This window comes from Chroicocephalus ridibundus, chromosome 1 (genome assembly GCF_963924245.1).
Source record: "Chroicocephalus ridibundus chromosome 1, bChrRid1.1, whole genome shotgun sequence".
NCBI lineage: Eukaryota > Metazoa > Chordata > Aves > Charadriiformes > Laridae > Chroicocephalus > Chroicocephalus ridibundus.
In genome coordinates, this window is record NC_086284.1 from 207,450,811 (window position 1) to 207,470,976 (window position 20,166).

Sequence of the window (20,166 nt, forward strand, 5' to 3'; positions counted from 1 at the left end):
TGGGCATCAAGGCCTTGAGTACGATTGTTGCTAAATCTGGTGTTGTGAATTCTTTTCTATGTGAAAAGATTTTCTTTCAGAATTTCCCACATTGGAGCATTCCTTTCAATGGTCCTTGTAGGAATATTTCAGGCCACGTCTATTCTCATACCACACAATGCTTGCGTTTTAGTGGCAAATATCAACCTCGTGAAGTCAGTGAGAATTTTGCTTCTTGCTTCAGTGGTGAGTGGAATCCAATTTATAGGTTGTTAAGGATGTGAATTGTTAAAACTCTGGCCCTGTTTCTCCTGATGAGTTTAAAAAATTTCCCTCCCTCCCTTTCTAAATTTCATTACACATTCCAGCTGAAAACTGCTTAAGCTTAGCCACTTAACTTGGCAGCAAAATGAAAAAGGGATGCTATCAGAAACTGGACATGAGGAGCTCCCGCAGCACCAGCAGAAACTCAAGCTACCACAGCTATTTTGTGGTGGTCCCGTAGCCTTGGACCATCCTTCAGTTGCAGTCTAGTTTAAACTGTACTATCATGTTAGCTCCCATTTTCTGGCTCTGTTTTGGGGTCCATCACATTTGGGGAATGTGTTTATTTTATTCTGATATTAAGTTGTAATTTGAAAAAGTTTTACAAAATAACAGGCAACCTTTATTGCCATTTTAAAATGTATTTTTCATTATATCTTGCATCACTGATAAACATGCTGCATTCTTTACAGTGTGTATTTACTATACATGTTATAATAAAGACTTAAACTGTAAAGGGCCATGTATCAAAAATAATACCTCTTATCTCTATGGAATTTTTCAGCTGAGAATCTCAAAGCATTTTACAAGCAAACAAGTTTCACAGCCACATGAAAGGTGTGTTTACATGACCCCGTTTCATAAAACACTGAAACTTGAAGTGATTTGTTTTCATCACATCATGAACTAATTAGGATGAAAGCCTGTGATTTTCCTTATCAAGGACCATGAGACCAGTTAGTAGCTTCTTCAGCCTGCATTTAGAAACCTTTAAAATCCTCAGGTCACTGGAAGAGTTAGACAGGCTGAAAGTATCTGTACAGCCCATAGGATGCTTGTGGGTCTTGGGCACCTCCTCATTTAAACACCCAATGTGGGTGAGCAGTGAGAGCAGTGAGTACAAGACAGCGCTAGCTACGCAATCAAGGGAAATAGACATATTTTTTTTCTATACTTTTATTCATTCTTGTCCTTGCAATTACCAGCTCTATTTAAGATTAAGGTTAGTACTCCACAGGGATTTGTATGTCTTAGATTGTGAGAAACTCTAATGGTTCTGAAAGCAAAGTAATAGTTAATAGTCCATTACAGCTTAAAGGACTTATTTGTCACACTGATAAGTGTGCTCCAAGGAAGTGCTCCGTGCACCCAAGACTTTCCCCAGGGGGATACCAGCAGGTTGCCCAGGGCTGGCCCCAAGGCATAGACAGCCAAGGTATGTACATGTAGACAGCTGTTTTGTCCTCAATGTTATTCGAGGATGGAGAAGAATTACTCTTACAAGCTGTGTCACAGCAACCAGGTTGTCCGGAGAAGTATCTTCCGAACTCCCAGGAAGAAACATGGCTGAGCTGCCCCCTTTCTTATTTTGATTATCGTTATTGTGACTACGGCATTGAAGGTTTTTTTGGTCATTGATGTCCAGCTGGTGTTGCCAGCACAAAAAGCCCTTCAAAAGGTCATGATAGTTCAAGAAATTTCCTGTTATTGTTTAATTGACCCAAAATTGAACATACTAGCTGAAAAAAGCATGATCGATATGCACTTCAATGACAGAAAAAATTCATTGTGATCAACACTATTACAAGTAATGCCAGCTCCATTACAGAACTGATGGCATTAAATATTACTTAAAAATGGGGTTAATAAACTGCAAAATAGAGTTCTAAGTAAAAACTCTGTAGTTTAAAGGTGCAATATTCTTATCATCTGGAAACACCTGGATTTAAGTCAAAACTGGAAATGAATTTGGTAGTCTGTCAATCCATTTCTTAATTCCGAGTCATTTGTTCCTATCACAAAGCCACCAGGCCGGAGTGCGTGATGGGCAGTCCCTACTCAGAAGTGACTCAGGCCTGGAACAGGAAGGGTTTTGATGTCTGAATTGAAAAGCCTTTGCAGAGCAGTATCAAAAGTTTGCAGCAAAATTACTTATGTGTGCCTGGCACTCTCCGCTGAGCTCTGTAAGCATTGCTTAACTTGCCCTTGGGAAAAAAACCAAGTCCTTGGCACAGCAATTCAAACCATCCCAGAGGAGATGGTTTAAAATGTCTAGGGACAATGTCATGCTCTACCTTGCTCTCTTATCTTCTCTCTGGATTGATTAATCTGACATTATATTCTGCACCCCACCTGGCAGAGGAGCTTACACAACATGATTTTCCTCACTTGCAGGACAGTATCTTTTCCAGGCTGTAACAGAGAAAGTTGTTGTGTTTTAAAATAAAAAAAAGTAGGTCCCCATGCATTTTTTGGAGAAACAGATAGAAGCCCCATCCTCAACAGCGGATGCAGAGGAGGCCAAACTCTGGCCGTTAGATGGATGTGATACTTCAGAGCCTCGAATATTTTGCTAAGCTCTGGAGAGGATCAAGATTCGAGGCACAAGCTTGCGATTAACCTTTCCTCTTTTCTGTCTTCAGCTATCTCCCTCTTCACTGTGCAGCCTTTCTGGCTTGTCATCCTGTGCTCAGTTCCCTACCCACAAATAAATTCCCAATGCGGGGATCTGGATTCCCTTTCAGGCCCTGGGTTATCACATACCAGATGTTGCAGCAAGTACCCGGTACATCAGCTACGATGGGGTATTCTTGGCTTTTCCCTTCACAGTGTGACCGCCTCCTCAGCCATCTCCTATCCGTCTTCCATTTGAAATCACTTAACATGACCGTATTCAGGCATAATGATTCTGTATTTTTCATGGAAAATATTAACTAGCATTTAGAATCCCGCCTCCAAATGGCTTCAGCGAAGAAGAGTTAAACCTACTTCAAATATTTCTGAAATCTCATGTAAGGTGGACAGGTGGACAGACAGAAAGTTTTTTCAATGTGGTTGGTAGCTGTTTTCTATTAACTGAGGCCAACAGGAATAATAAAAGATAACATAGACTAAATAAATTTTTATGAATTGCATGGCTGCCATGGACCATGGACTGAAAACCGTATTAGACACTTCTGTGGCCTTTATTTATCTGTGGCTTAGTCATATGTTATAATTAACATTAAGCTAAAATTCTCCAGGACATCTCTCCTGAAAAAATACACATATGAACTGCTAACAAAATAAGCAAAGGTCTCTTTAAATATAGTCATGTCTCATTCTATATAAAAGTATTATTTTATATGGTGACCTATTTAATAACCAACAACATTCCAACATTTGAAGAAAGGAATTACGCTATGCTGGTGCAAAGTCTAAAAAAGAAACTCTCCTCAACATATTTCCAACAGCAAATATAATTCCCTGGAAACAAGGTTTAAAATAGTAATGCTGGTAGACCCTTGACTACAGTGAAACAAATGGTACCATTTAACACACAATGTAACTAGCACTTAGCATCAGATATCAATCATGATTTGTGTAATTTTAGGAGTTCTTGTTTTGATTAGGAAAAAACCCTACTTTTCTGAAGATGATATCCCTTTCCACTTTGGTTTCCTGGGGAAATGAACTTTATGGGCTCATCCTGTCTGTCTGTTCACCATTTCCCTCTCTTTAAGTCTGCATCTATTGTTAGTTTTCAATTAAATTTAGCTGAGGCAGATGTCCCAAAGATAAATACATTGCCCCTGCATCAGACAATGTTACACCCTGAGCTCAGCGGGTACTTGTCTGGCCTGCACAAGCCAATTTGGATGGCAGAGACAACTTAAAAAAACCCAACAAACAACCAAAACAAACAAAAAAAAGCCTTTTACAAGCCACAAAGAGAAAAATTAGTAGGAAGCAATGAGCAGAATACCATGTCAAGGGACACAGCGCTCACTGAACACAGCCCAAACAGTAGCCTCCTCTCCCAGTTTGTATTGGGATCCACTCATTCAGAAGAAATAGGGGCTTGATCTGGAGTTGCAAAATGTCCATCTAAGGCTTTGTCCACTCAACAGTGTAGGACACTTCCTCCTCATTCCACATCCGCATACAACACTGCTCCATCCAAGTTTCACATGTAAATCTCTGATATGGACTCATCCCAATCAGCCCAAAAGTCCCACACCCCTTTGTACCCTAGACTGCAGAAAGATTTGGTTTCAAACTCAAGGCTACTACTACTTCAATCAAGTGAAAACCTATTTGTAGATAAGTATTTCTGTGCTACAAGTTGCCACTAGTGGCATCGGCACACATAACCAGTATCCGTATAAGATAAAAGTTCAGTACTAGGTTTCCAGTGAAAATACGTATGACGGAATCAAGAAGTAATGCATTACCCATCAAACCAGCATGCCTAAGCCCAAATGCATCTATGAAGGACAAATATAAAGGGTCGATATGTCTTACTACAGCATAGTGAAGAATGAGGTAAACAATGACAAATCATTTCTTATTATCTTTGTGATTTACTTTTAGTTGCATTGTTGGATAGAGTTACGCATATGCTCAACTATAGAGCAGCTCACACCTACTAAAAGTAAGGAGGCGTATACAGACAGGCCAGCTACAGATTGATCCTGACAGAAATGATCAAAAATCCTGTGTACATAAGGAAAAAGAGCTGCTTGTATCATAAAGCAGCCTGAGTCACATCTATTTTTTTGATGAAAAGAAATATTGATAGGTATTCAGTATGAATTAAAACAAGAAAGCAAGTGCTCCAGTTTTGAGACCATTTCTTACTTATTTTACATGTTCAGTTGCAACATCTTTACAAGTGAAAAGAAAATTTATAAATAAAACAAAACAGTTTCAAACACAAACACATTTTTAGGATGCTCATCATGAAACAGGAATTATGGAGATTAATGATAATGCCAATTATTCATTCTTTCTTTTCATTATTTTTTTTTATTCCATATAAATAATCTCCTCAAAGGAGGAAGAAAAATATCGGATAGCAAATACAAAATAGAAAAAATGAATTTTAAATCTTGTTTTTTAAAGCAGTAGAGTATGCTGGATTTTTCACCTCATAATAATAATAATATTACCTCATACATTTACAGGATGTCTTTGCACGGGATTTATTTGCTGGCAGCTGAAGTTAAAATGGATATATGCAATGGTTCATTATGCAGTTTGAACTCTTAACAAGAAATTAAAAATTTATTAAATGTAAGCAAGATGAGAAAGACAGTCCTAGGTTTTATTCCTTTCATGCCAACAGTCAAACAATCTAATAATATTATGAAAAGTTATTAATTTTAACAGAGTCTGGTGACGTTCGTGGAAATATAACAATAGAGGTGCCCATATAAACTTTCCTCTGTCACTGGAAGTCTGAGTTTAATTTCTAACAGTTAGATGGTTTAGGGAGGAGGAACACTTGCCGGAAACAAGTAAAATAGTCAAGGTTGCAGACTAATTGCTGGGCTTCAGTCATTTCTAGGATTACAGAGCGACATGTAAAAATAGTGAGGCAGCAGCATAGAAGAGGAACACGAAGAGGGACTGTACGTAAAATGGTGAGGTTTTGAGAAAGAAGCATTTTTCAGCATTAAAACACATAAAATATATCACAAAATCATTTGAAAACATTTTTTCTTATATCTCAGTGCTGTTTAAAGGTTTCCAAACTGAACATGCAGTTAACAAAGGTGCTCCTGTGTCTCACAAGAGACGTGTCCAGCTAAAAATGCACTACATAAGGTTTCAGAAAAAAGTAGGGAAAAGTGGGCTTCTTTACTCAAGTGAACCTGGTATGAACATTCATACCAATCGTATGAGGTTCAACAAGGCCAAGTGCCGGGTCCCGCACTTGGGTCACAACAACCCCATGCAGAGCTACAGGCTTGGGGCAGAGTGGCTTGAAAGCAGCTCGACAGAAAAGGACCTGGGGGTGTTGGTTGACAGCTGGCTGAATATGAGCCAGCAGTGTGCCCAGGTGGCCAAGAAGGCCAACAGCATTCTGGCTTGTATCAGGAGCAGTGTGGTGAGCAGGACTAGGGAAGTGATCGTCCCCCTGAACTCGGCACTGGTGAGGCCCCACCTCGAGTACTGCGTTCAGTTTTGGGCCCCTCGCTACAAGAGGGACATTGAGGTGTTGGAGCGTGTCCAGAGAAGGGCTACAAAGCTGGTGAGGGGTCTGGAGGACAAACCTTAGGAAGAACGACTGAGGGAGCTGGGCACGTTTAGCTTGGAGAAGAGGAGGCTGAGGGGAGACCTCATCACCCTCTACAACTACCTGAAAGGAGGTTGTAGAGAGATGGGGGCTGACCTCTTCTCCCTGGTGACAAGTGACAGGACGAGAGGAAACGGGTTCAAGTTACGTCAGGGGAGGCTTAAATTGGATATTAGGAAACATTTTTTCACTGAAAGGGTTATTAAACATTGGAATTGGCTGCCCAGGGAGGTGGTGGAGGATCCCTGGAGGTGTTTAAAAAAAGGGTAGATGGGGCACTTAGGGACATGGTTTAGAAGTGGCTTTTGTCAGGGTAGGTTAAAGGTTGGACTCGATGATCTTAAAGGTCCCTTCCAACATCAGCAATTCTATGATTCTATGATTCTATAAAAGATTATCGGTTTCCTTGTGATCTACAGCTTTAATTTATTTAATTTTTGAGAAGTTCTGAAATGTTGGGAGATGATTGATCAAGATGATGACAGTGTTCCTAAAGAAGGAAAGGGAGATGAATTCCTGAGTTTGTGACTGCATGTGCACACCATGTCCCACGCAAAGCCCTGAGAAGGAACTCTGCTGTTCGGATGAACAGGAAAAGGGAGAAGTCCTATATGCCATGAAGTGGCAGGGCAAGGATATATGGAGGTGGAAAGTACTGATATTAGCAAAAGGAAATTTGCTTGGAGGACTCAAGATGGGAGATGTCCAATGGAAGATGTCATATGTAGCATGAAACAAGGGGCTCAATTAGGAGAGAAAGATGAAGAGGACAAGGGTAGATGTGTGTGTCGTTGGCATGAGAAAGAGCTCTGAAGCTGTGCATGGCAGTGAGCTCACCATTGATTACCGGAATGGGGAAAAGGATAACCCGACAAAACGTGACAGGAGGGTGGGATTCAGTTCAAGATGGTTTGTCTATGTACAGGTGTTTATATGTGAACCAGATATCTGTGCCCTCTAATTGTCAAAACAGATCTGATAATCACAGTCAATGAAGTTTAAAGGCAACTCGGCTCACCCTAAATAAACATCTATATTTTGCAGTCAAGTTGGTGGGTGTAGAGGAGATGGAAAGACAGATGACAGATGAATGCTAGGTGAAATTAAAGCTTTATTTATAGTCTTAAGCCTACTTGTATTTGAAAACTAAGAGATAGGAGAAAGGAGGTTGACATAAAAACAAAAGGAGAGTTAAGAGTGATGGAGACTACAGAGTAAGTAAAATTTGTAGTCATGAAATAAGTGAAATTTTATGTCTCTGATCCCAGGAAATTTCAACAACCGTTTAATCCCCAAATTGGATAAAGTAGTAAATGTTCACTTTTGTCCAGAATGGAAAGTTTCCTAAAATGAATTAAAGAATTTGAAAAATTTAATTACTACATTTCTTGAACAAAAATGAACTTTATAAAACCTATGATATTTCACGCCATTAAGGCTGAACTGCCTTTTAATATTAAACTACATTTTTTATTGCCTTATGGGACTTGTCATTCTTTTCCATATTCTCTCCCAAAGAACAGACTCTGTTAGTAGACCACTCACATAATATACCTGTAATCACGTAAATCCTGTGAGTATGCTATGTAATATGACTTTACAGAAAACGTATCAACCAGGGAATCTAGCTCACAGAAACAAAGGGGGCAGAACGAGAACTTCTGTAGTACTCTACAGATAAAAATTGGTTAACCAATTTCGATGTGAAAAATAAAAAAGGAATAATTTTAAAAAAGTATTCCAATTCAGAAAACTCTTATATTTAATTCATATTTTCAGGAGAGGAGACACAATTATTTTTAATAAAGTCAAGATTTTCTGGAGGAAATCAGAAACGTGTACAAAATTCTAGTTCTTATTGAAGAATTACGTTATCTCTGCTTATTGCTATTATGAAACTCAGGTAGGCACCATACAAACAGACAGTAAGAGGCAATTCTTGCTTCAAAGACCTACCATCTAAGTAGATCTGACAGAGCAGAAGTCGAAGTAATTTGCTGAAACTTACACAGAAGTTCCATGACAGAGGCAGAAATAAAGATCAGCCTTTAAAACCTCCTGACCTACAAAGGGGTTTAGACCAGTGGGTGTCATTGAAGGAAACAGAAAGAGTCCACAGCACGGAGGCAAAGAAAGCTTGACTTGGTAGAGCTTGTCAATCTCTTGGCAAAAGCATGTGAAAATTTTTCCAAGAGGAGGGATGTGCTGGAAGGTTGGTTCAGATTTTGCAAAGAGAAATGAGCAAGCACGGGGATTTGCAGATACAGAAGCCAGAGAAAATGAAGAAATTGTATTTGGCAAAGGAGTATTGAAGAGATGAAAGTGGAAGAGAGGAAAAGCCTGGAGCGGAGGGGGCCCTCAATATTGCTATCCCAGAACATCAGGACTCAAATATTGCACGCTGCTTGGATGTTGCCTGGTGTGGAAACTGCATGCTGGTGGCAGAATGAAGGAGGAGGATTTGGCAGGATTTGCCCTGAAAGGAGAACACAAAAGTCGGGTTGTTCAGAATGAAAACCTGATAGCAGAATCTGATAGGTGACAAGGACATCATAATGTATCTCAGAGAATCAATACAAGTTTCAGATGTGACAAAATGAATGCTAATGAAAAACACAAGTTATGCAGATAGCGATAAAGAAGCAAGGTAAGTATCATTTCCTATCTAAAACACTGATGTTTTTCTAAAATTTTGTATCTCTGAGTAAAATGTGCCAGAATAAACCATCAAGTGTAACAGAAAAGATGTTTGGCATAAAAAACCACCTACCAAGCCATAGATGAAATGTGCGTGAAATTAATCCTTGATCTGACATTAAATCTAAACAAAAATTCCACATCCCTGTGTGCTGTAACAAAGTCCCTGCTGTTGGACCTCAATGGCAAGGTACACTCATTTTAAGGCGTATTAGTGATTTTTAAGAACCTTTTCTTCTGCAAGTATTGGATTAAAAAACCCCAAAACCACATATGTGAACTACCGAAGAACCTTAGGAAGAGAGAGGATGTTGCAAGAACAATCTCTGTAAGACTAGAAGATCTCTCCCTAAAGTCTTTTATGCTTCACTTTGAGTACTTTGCATTAATGAGCTGAGCAACTCTTAAAAGAACAACATGACCCAGCATACTATAGTAATTCAATAATCCAGTAGTCAAATAACTACAAAATAATGCTGCTTCTTTACTGCACCGATCTTCATTTTAAATTGTTTCAGACACTTTGACTTTTTTTTTTTAATATTTCAATGTTTGTTGTGATCTCAGTATACAACCGTTAACAGAAAAAGAAAAAAGAAAAAAAAAAAGGAACACGCATTTACTCCAAGTAACTCTGTGATATGTTACTCCGTAGATATTGGTGGATTTTTCTTCTACTTTTCCCCCTAGTATTCCCTGAGGAGCAGGCAAAGATATAGCTTCATATAAGTAATGTGAGAGATTTATAATGCAAAACTCCTGTGCCCTTGTTATGTTTCAGTAAGACGCTTCTGTTGTATTCACTGTAGAATTTACTCCGGGAGCTAGTGTTGTCAGTGCTAGAATAAGCATCACAAAATCATTCAGACATGTAATTTCTGATGTCAGAAGAGAACGTCAGAATTACTGCTGAAATAAGGAAGGGATTTTTGGAATATCGCAACATTTCAAAATGAAGCCATATGCAAAAAAAAAACCAGGGAACATTCTTTACCAAACCACTGACCCTGCATTTCATAAAGCCAGCAACTCCTCAGTGACCTCTTTATCAGCCCGAAACGGCACTGAGCTTTCTTTCTGTTAATAGTATTTACATTAACCAAATTAAGGTATTTTGGAAAAATTAAAATAAATCAAATGCAGTACATGAAAGCCTCTTAACACATTTAAAATACTTAAAAATGCTTTGAATTAATGCACATAGCATGCATGCATTTAATCCTCTGTATCTCGCAATAATAAAATAAGTAGCAGCCTTTACAAATCATCACTTCTTAGCTGTCTAACTGAACTGACACTGAACTATAAAACAATGAAAAAAAACCCTCCGCAGAAAAAGATCTATTACAATACATTTTTACTTAGGCTTCATTAAACGATTTTGATGACTGAAACTTTACTAGAGAAAAAGCAGAAATTATACTGAATGCATGTAAGGTAGTTCGATAAGATCTGTATTATTTCATATCTCTGAATCTCTCAATATAGCCATCTCTCCTGCACAACAGCTACAGCTCCTCTAAGCACCCTCGACAGTATTTACGCTTTTAAATTTTAAACCCTTAACAATGCGATACCCCCCAAATCCAGTCCTGAACTCTGACCGACGCTGATCTCTTTTCTCCCTCCCACAGCCTGTTTTATCAGCCACTATTTTGTTTAAATTGGCTACTAAATAGCATAGCACTGTACCTTTAAATACAAATCAAACAATATTCATATTCCCACGGTGCTGCTAGTTTCCCTTATGCATTGAGTCGCCTGTAGATTAAAAGCTCAGAATCTGAAAAGGGATTCTGTTCTGCAGACCAAAGTTCTCTGTAGGAGATGAGGGAGAGGGTCAGTCCCGGAGTCACACACACAACAGGCAGAAAACACACTTGTGATCCTCAGCTTTGGATAGCATCAGAAAGGGGAATAAAAAGCAGAAACACATGGCACGCTGAGAACTGGTATCACTTATGGCTTCTAACCAAAGCAGCAATTAAACACCTTTCTTCATTCCCCCAAATGCCTGATTTTTGTAAGAGCTGAGAGAGAGACACACACACAAAGGCAAATCCCCTCTAAGCAGCAACGAAAACTTAATAACCTACCATTTTCTTTGCACTCTTCTGGAGGTTTAGCCTTTTTCGCAAGTCGTGGATCCAGCCATGATGTTGTCTTTGTGTTATGGCTGAAAAGAAAAGAGATCACTCTGAGCAGACACATACTGAAAGGAATCAAGTTTATTCCTTAAGAATAAAGGGTTAGTCCAACAAAATTGCAATCGATACACTTAATTTGCTTACTGGTTCTAAGTAGCCCTGAAGGAGGTGTAAGAGTAATTGTGCAAGGCAGCTGTAAATTTGGCAACCTCAGCTCCCTGTCCTCAAAGCAGCTATTTTTATTAAAATCAACTAGAATGTTGCCAAGTTAACCTCATTGAAAATGCAGAACTCATCCAGAGCAAAAGGAATTTATTACAAATACAGTGTTCTCCCGTTGAACGAGTGCAGGCGAGAGGATTCTGTAGCATTCTCACAGTTTTCGGATAGAATTATTTTTATCTTAAACCTGTCCTTTTCATAAATACAGGTTTGTTATTTCTCACCAGCAGCACTGGCAAGGCATAGCAAAAGTGATGCAAATTACAGCATGCTCCTGCAAAGTCTACATTTCCGGACAGAGTGATTAATGATACTTTGTTTAACAAACCTTTATCTCTCCATATATAATCCTTCCATCGAGATAAAATAGATATGCACAAGCTGAATGAATCATGTGGCTCTTTTCTATACTCAGAATAGATCTTTGAGGAATCAGCCATCAAATAGCATTGAACTGGCACAAACTGTTTTCGGGGAGAATATTTTGCCAAATGAATTGATACTGAGCACAGCTAATGAGACTTAAAACCACGTCTTTTCAATGTATACCTTTCCCGCAAGCATTAGAATTTGCAGCCAAATATTTTAAACATGTTAAGAAAGGAAGACTATAAAACAGAAAAGGATGTGATCATCACTCCTTTATTTTTTGAGATGCCTTTCCTACAATACCATCATTCAGAGTCACTTCTAACCCATGTTTTATTTATCTGATACATCCTAGGAGGATGCTTGTTCTATACAATTTATATAGTACTGAATTATTTAGTGTATTATTAATTTCCTGTATCGTTTTAAAGTGTACTTAAGACTTCTCTTATAAATATCAGTATAAGGTATACAGAAACAGAGGACCTGGCAAGAAATGGATTAGTATGCAATTAGTAGTTGGTGAGTTACTGATTAACCGATACAGTCCATGTGGTCCAGAAACCACTGGTTCCCCGAGGGAAAAAAAGAAATGCGTAGAGCCAGTTCCTCCTCCCACCTTGACTCCCTGTCAAGTCCATGGCAGATAACTTACCCTCTGCCTCGATTTCTCTCTCTCTCTTCTCTCTCAAAACAGAGTGATACTACCCACTTCTCAGCATTACCGTCACAATGTTAAAGCCTCCTTCACATTTTGGATGGGGGAAAAAGGTAGATGAGAGTTATGTACGGATAAAGTGGCAACTGAAATGAAAATTGAGGCATTTAAATTCCTATTTTCAGCATGCCCTAATCTAGAACACCATTCACGACAGGTGAAGAGGATAAACAAAACCTTCCCCCACCTTGAGAGCAGGGCTATGTTTGCAGAGTATGAAGAATGATAAGCCAAAGGTAAAGTAAATTTGAAACGATGCCTGCAGCCCATGCTTGATTGCAAATGTAACTAAGACGCTTCCTCTGAAGCTCCGGCTGCCTGTGGTCTCCTGTAGGGTGTATTTTTATACTGCAGTCACAGCCTAACTGCAGCTTGTGCAGCCATACTTGAGCTAGCTTTAAATTAACTAGGGGAGGGACTGGCAACGAGGTCACTGCAGCAGCACGGAGCTCGGCGTGGGCTCCTCAGCCCAGCGTCTACTGAGCTACTTGGGTGCAGCCAGCAGCGCTCGCCGAGCCCCCCGCTTCCATGGGTACCCCGTCAGCGGTGCCAGAGCTCAGGGACAGCTTGGACATACCTGTGGAAGCTGCAGACGCACGTCTGGAGCATGGGCATGTCTGCACAACAGCCACTCTCTCCCAGCTGCTCATTCTGAATGATTTTAGGGACCTCCACCGGTTGCAGGGACTGTCGGATTCACAGATAGTTTCCCGTGGCTTATATATTTACGACTACTATTAGTAATGTTTGCTGTGGCATAAAGTGGATTGCAAAGCATTTTACAAAGGAAATAAAACCCATCACCCCTGTTTCAAAGGTGGGAAAATGGAGTCACAGAGTCATCAAGTGACTGTCCACAGCCACCAAACAAGCCAGTGGCAAAGCCAGTTCTAGAAGCAACTCTGCTGTTGCCTGTCAGCTGGCCAGTGTTTTCCGCACAAGTCAACACAGCATCAGAACAGGCCAATTCACCAGCCCTGAAAACACCCCTGTGACATTTCTAGAATAGACCTGAGAAACGAGCTTTCAGGCATCTGTAAAGGCAGGTGCCAAGCTGTCTTTCAGCCCAATTCAGTATTAATATTTTAAAACGTGAATTAGTTGAATTACAGCCTCCAAGGCTTTTGTTGAAACTGAGAACAACAGCAAGCAAGCAGTTATGCTTCCCTTCAGCATAAACGTGGCTTCCATAAACCCATAAACTGATGTCTTCCAGTTTTGTGTTTGTGCACTGTGGCCATTCTAAAAACCATAAACAAACTAAAGTCAACATCGTTTCCAACAGAAGAGTGATCCTTCAGTCTGCAGAGAAATTTCAGAGAATGAAGACGGTATCTCGTCTAGATCAGCTCTTACAGCACTCAATCTCCTCTTCTACTTACCGTCTCTCAAACCCATTCAGCTACTTAGTAAAAGCAAAAGTCATCCGCAAGGACTTTTATGTATAATAAATTGCCTTATGGTCTAGACAAGTGGTCTGTGCCGGGGGTGGGGAACTGGCTGACCAGCTGCACCCAGAGGGTGGTGGTAAATAGCTCCTTTGCAAAGTGGCAACCAGTCACAAGTGAGGTCCCCCAAGGATTGCTACTGGGCCCAACGCTGTTTAGTATCTTCATAAGTGGTCTGGATGATGGGACCAAATGTACCCTAATGAAGTTTGCTGATGACACCAAACTAAGTGGGTAAGTGGACACTTTGGAAGGAAGAGCCACCCTACAGGAAGACCTGGATAGGCTGGAAGAGGGGCCTAAGAAGAACCTTATGAAGTGTAAGATCTTGCACCTGGGAAAACATAATCCAGGAGTGCAGCACAGGCTGGGATCTCTCCATCTGGGGAGCAGCTCTGTGGAAAGGGACCTGGGGGTCCTGGTGGACAACAAGCTCATAAGTGAACAGTGTCCTGCAGCACAAAGAAAGCCAACAGGATGCTGGGTTGCATCAACAGGAGCATCACCAGCTGAGATAAAGAAGTCATCATCCCACTCAACTCAGCACTTGTCAGGCCACACCTGGAATACTGTGTTCAGTTTTGATCCCCACCACACAGAAAAGATGTGGACAGGCTGGAGAGGGTCCAGAGAAGGGCCACCAATATGATCAAAGGACTGGGAATCCTGCCATATGAGGAAAGGCTGACAGAATTGGGTTTGTGCAGCCTTCAGAAAAAAAGGCTTAAGGAAGACCTCATCACCATGTTCCAGTATTTAAAGGGTGGCTACTAAGAAGACGGAGACTCCCTTTTTAGAAGGAGTCACATGGAAAATACATGGGATAATGGGTACAAGTTACTCCTGGGGAGATTTCAATTGGGCACAAGAGGAAAAATTTTCAAAAAACTATCAGCCATTGGAATAATCTCCCCAGGGAAGTGGTGGATTCCCCATCATTGGACACTTTTAAGATACAGTTGGGCCATCTCGTCTAAACCATGTTTTTGCAGATGATCCTTGAGGTCCCTTCCAGCCTGGTAGTCTATGATTCCAGGATTCTATGATTCTATGAACTAAAGGAGCAAAGTGCCTTTTGAAAATCATCCCTCTCTCCTTACCCATGTCCATGCCTGCTCCCTTTCTCTGCCTCTCCACTTTATCATCTCCACTAAACACGCATGGTACGTCTTGCAACGGAAAGACAGGTGCTTCTAGAAGAAGACAGACTTGCTTCTAGACAGGTGCTCCAGTGGGTAAAAAAAATGTTCCTGTTCTGAAGACAGACCCTACTTGAAAGAAGGCAGAATCAACCCTACCTGTCTTCTAACACCTCTTCAGTACCCTCAATGTCCTCTTTAGCCCAACATAATACTGATTGCTTGGATCATCTTAGCAACCAGGTACACAACACACAAACACTCCCACAATGAAGACAGAGATATCTACTGTTGTGCTGCTTTCAGTAAATGGGGGAAATAAGTAGTCCTGCATTACAGCATAGTGTTTTGGTATATGTGTCTACTTCTGTCCTATACAGGAGGTTTATTTGGCAGGATACTGTTGCAACCTCTCTTGTGCCAACTTTCAAGTTGTGGGTTTTGGAGAGATGCTGCTCCTGCTATGGCCACTGCCGCCCTAGCACTATCCAGTGTTGTTCAGAGTAACCTCCTATTACCTGTCTTCCACCAAGGACTAGAATTGGGATTAGCCAACCCCAGACAAAAAGAGAGGTGGCTTCTTCCCCACACAGCTAGGACGTGTTGGGAATGAGAGGAAGAACAAAAGCATGGTGGTGCCAGCTTGCTGAATGTCCCAGGGTAGGCTGCAGGGACATCTCAGGAAAGCCACCATGTCCCCTGTTCCCTCTTCAGCTCTGCAATGGACTGGAATCTGTAAAAGCTAAAGCTTTTATTTACAGAACAATATTTAATTAATAACAATATTTAGGGAAATAATATTTAGCACCTAAAGAGTTTTTAATCTAATTTAAAGAAGCCTTGATAGGAAACTTTTAACAATGGAAAAGAAGACAGAAGGAACAGTAAAGTGGCCAAATTAACACCAATGGCAAAAGTAACATTAGCATATCTCTGCTGCATGAGCTGTGAACATTAAAGTTTCTTAAGCACTAAAAAAAAAAAACCCTCGTAAAATGTACGGTGTATAACTTGCCTGCCTTACCACTAGGTCTAACCATTTGTGTCCATTTGGGAAGTCTTACAGACAGACGAGAAAGAAAAGGGGCTGGGGATTTACAGATTAGTTATGAATGAATTGCAGATGAATAGCCCAGGCAGTTGTGGAATAAATGCACAAACAAGCAGTTAGAGCAGTTGTCACCGACTGAATGAGAGTGAAGTGATGCAATAAAAGCATCCTGTGAGAAATACAGCTGTAGCTCCACCAGCATTTTCCACTGGCCACTGTTTCATTACTCAGCAATAACCATACCTCATCATGAAGAGGTAGGTTTAGAAAGTCCATCCTTACACAATTTCAGTGATCTCAATTACTAGCTAGGAAGACGGAGCTAAGATTTAAGTCCTGGCAAATCAACTATGCACATCTTAGAATCTGTCTTAAAATCAAGAGCAAATACCTAATTTTGGAACCTTTGAAAGAGTCAACGAAGGATCCCTTTGGTTTTGCTCCAAGCAGGGGAGAATGGGAAAAGCATGACTTTTTAAAATTAATCCTAATTTGTTACCTGCTATACAAAATAGAAACCTCTTATAGGCCTGAAGTGTATTGCAAATTTGAAAAAGAATTTTTAAAAAAAAAGGCACTCAGTAAAGCAGTGGAGCTTAATATTGTAGCCAAAAGTCAATAAAATAGTTATTGCTGAATTATCTTAAATCCTCCCTATTTACCAACTATTTACATCCAGCAGAAATAGTTTATTATAATCAGTTCCCCAGTATCTAATTACAGACAATTTTAAACATATGTGAAAAAAATATTATTCAGCTGGTTTACACAGAGTGAAAGATAACTCAGAATACTTCCCAGAAACCCTAACTCAACCCCCTGTTCTTCTCCATCTCTTTGTAACTCTGCTTTTAAGACTTTGCAAAGACTGTTTATGCCCCAGCTCCCAGTTTTCACCACTGTATCCAGGTACCAGGACCAGACCCTCTCCGGAAATCTCACTGGATACTCATCCAGACCTTTTGGAAATAAAAAACATTAGGAGTGTGGCTTTTCTTATTTAACATTGTATTATCTTTTTATTGTAATTATTTGTTAGACAGTATATTATTTTACTTAAGATTTGAATATAATGGATTTGTGTTAGCAATCTGTCAGTTTAAAGCACTTTGACAGATAAAGTTTCTTATACTAACAAAGCCCTGAGACAATCTCTGGAAACATTTTTGAAGGGAACATAGAAAGTAGTTAACTGACAGCAATAGCCTTAATGTCTTTTGAAAACTCTGCAAACCTATTCTAAATTGTGACTCCTGCAAGGTGTGTAATTTGCACATTATTGTGAAAGGCATTTCAAAATGGGTATTTACCAATGTGCTGCTTCAGTGTATTTGGGGACAGCACATATGCGTTTGTTTGGGTTTTTATTGTGAATACATTACATTCAAGATGGTCCTCAACGCAACAGCTTGAGCAAAGGGGAGTATATGAGACAGAGAAAAACAAAATGCCCTGTAGGCCACCTGACTTCTAAACTGCTTACTCCTCCCTCCTTTTTCTATGCCTGAGATTTGTAGATCTGCAGAGCTTTTCAGATAGCACAATAATGATTTTCAAGTAATTTACGTCTAGCGGGGCAGTGACAGGAAAACGGAACATTAAAACGGTAATTTCGCAATTTGTCCTTTGTTGGATGGTACCTGAACTTCTTGCACGCATGTAGGGACAGATACAAAAGGGAGTCATCCTCTGGCTATGGTTTGAGTGGCAGCAGTTTGCTCGTTTGCACTGCATTCCGTGCTGCCACTCTGTTAGATGTGCTCGTAGTATGTGGTCCTTGAGAGACACAGGTTTGGGGGCGCCTATCCTGTGAATCCCAGATGGCCTTGGGCAGTAGGTAAGCACTTACGTACTCAGCCCAAACACAATGGCTCCAGGAGCAGAAGATGCTTATGGAAGATTTTTGGGGGGAATATTTAAATGCCTAAAGTCTCCTGTGGTAATTTCTGCGGTTTAAGTCACTCTCTTTGACTCAGGCTGTTAATTTTTGACGAAGAATGGGCTTCATCTCATGTGACTTCAGCCATCTAAAAATTAAACTGTTAATTGTGTGAGATTCCTCTCTATTCAAGGGAGAAGCACCTACACAGAATAATTTATCTTACCTAGCTTCTGGTGGGATTGGGGACCTAACTATATGCTCTTAGAGACATGCTAGGTGCTATGGCATCTCCCAAATGGCCTCTGGCTGCCACTCCAGAAGGGCGCTGGTTTTGACAGGTTCTGTGTCATATCTGCCAGGTTCATGGAGATGTCTTGGGCTATTAGTAAGCCTCCACAGTAGTGCTTTGGCTCAGATCAGGAGGTCACTTTTCAAGTGAATCTCTCAGTTATCTTCACTTACACGCCGAGCATTCCTGCAGCTTGTAAGCTTCTTTCCCTTGCATTTAAACCAGATGCTGCACAGCAAGAGCTCCCCTACTGCATTACAAGGCATTCACAGGCATGCAGACTATGGCACCTGAAAAGACCTAGTAGCTGTGGATGCTGGGTCATCAGCACCAAGTGTTTCACTGATATCAGTCTACTGATGTTACTAGTTTAGATATGGAATGGTTTAGATCAGAAGGAATTCAGACCGGTTTTAACTCAAAGTTAAAACTGAGTTCAGGGGTTCAGGAACTGAAGACAATTACGTGCACTTCTGGAGATCGACTTAAATTAAGTTTCATCTGAAAGGAACCCAGTTCATGTACTCTGAAACATGACCCAAATCACAGTGCATTGAGAAAATTGGAAGATTTGCTTCAAAAGTGTACTCCTGACACAAGTTTATATACTACTGCAGATGTACCCTTGGATATCTGAGGGCATCTTTACTGGTAGAAGCACCGACATTTAGGCAAATTCTGCCCTTATCTTTGGACAGGATGAATCAGCCTCTGGAGATAATTATCTCTCTCCATTGACCACAGAAGGAGTCTTGACAACTGGTTTATGCTAGATGCCTAATGGTATATGGCAAGCCAGGTGAGCTGAATCTTCTAGTTCAATAAATACCAAAGAGAAAAATTATAATTCCAGTACAAACATCAGAGGAAAGATGTTGGAAGAGGAATTCTGCAGAGCAGAGCAACAGAGACCTTTGTGGGAAAGACAAGAAATAAGAAAATGAGGAAAGACAACAGAGTTGAGCTGGCAGTTTGACCTGGACGTCAACATAGATAAAAACAGCAAGTGAGAGCAAGGGACAATACAGCACTAGTGCAGACTGAAAACATCTTTATGACATCAAAAGACAAGAGAAGAAAAAATTCAGCATTCCCCAAATTTTTTCCAGTTCTACCATCTCCCCGTTCCTAATTAATTTGTCATGAGCCAAGGAAGTGGTCTCAGGAGAAAGAAACCAAGGGAGATCTTTTCTGTTGCCTGTCCCACTGTATGTCATGTTGAAGTCCAAAGACCATTACAGATTTGATCATTGTTATGCTGGGCAAAACAGATTATCCAATACAACATATAAACAAGTGTCGTGGTTTAGCCTCAGATGGCAACAAAGAACCACGTGCCGCTCGCACGTGCCTTCCTAATACAGGAAGGATCGTAAGAAAAGGCAAGACTCTTGGGTTGGGACAAAGGCAGTTTAACAGAACAGCAAAGGGAACAGGCAAACAACAACAACAACAACAACACGGATAGGGGAATATACAAACGCGATTACGGAACCGCCGCTCCCCGCCGCTCGCCGACCGGCCGGACCCGGGACGCCCCAGCCCGCTTTTAAGCAGCAACTTCCTGCCCCCTCCCCCGGCAGCTCAGGGTGGGCGTGGCTTACATGGCATGGAATACCAGGAAAAGTTAACCCTATCCCCACCGGAACCAGGAAAACAAGGAAAACGAATTACGGATATCTACGGTCATATTCACAAGAGCCCTGATGATTCAGAATTGTCCACACAATAATGTCATACTGATATAAAATGGCTCGATTCCCAAAGAAGAAGAATCCCGTCAGAAGTGAATATTAAAACAGCATGTGAAAAAAATCCTTCATCTTAATTGCTGCTTAATTAAAGTAGCAGAAATAACCACACAATCAAAACACAGTGAAATTCAATGTTATGCACTGAT

At 40.5% G+C, this 20,166-nt stretch overlaps 1 protein-coding gene across 10 annotated transcripts in view; it reads right to left on the reverse strand.

Moving 5' to 3' along the window:
* The window catches only part of MAGI2 (membrane associated guanylate kinase, WW and PDZ domain containing 2), a 755,492-nt gene that overhangs the window by 218,253 nt on the left and 517,073 nt on the right, over positions 1-20,166 (reverse strand). For all 10 annotated transcript variants that reach the window (XM_063323526.1, XM_063323523.1, XM_063323524.1 and 7 more), the window contains one exon: positions 11,098-11,177. In XM_063323526.1, the coding sequence (XP_063179596.1) occupies positions 11,098-11,177 (80 nt within the window). The remainder of the gene's footprint in view (positions 1-11,097; positions 11,178-20,166) is intronic.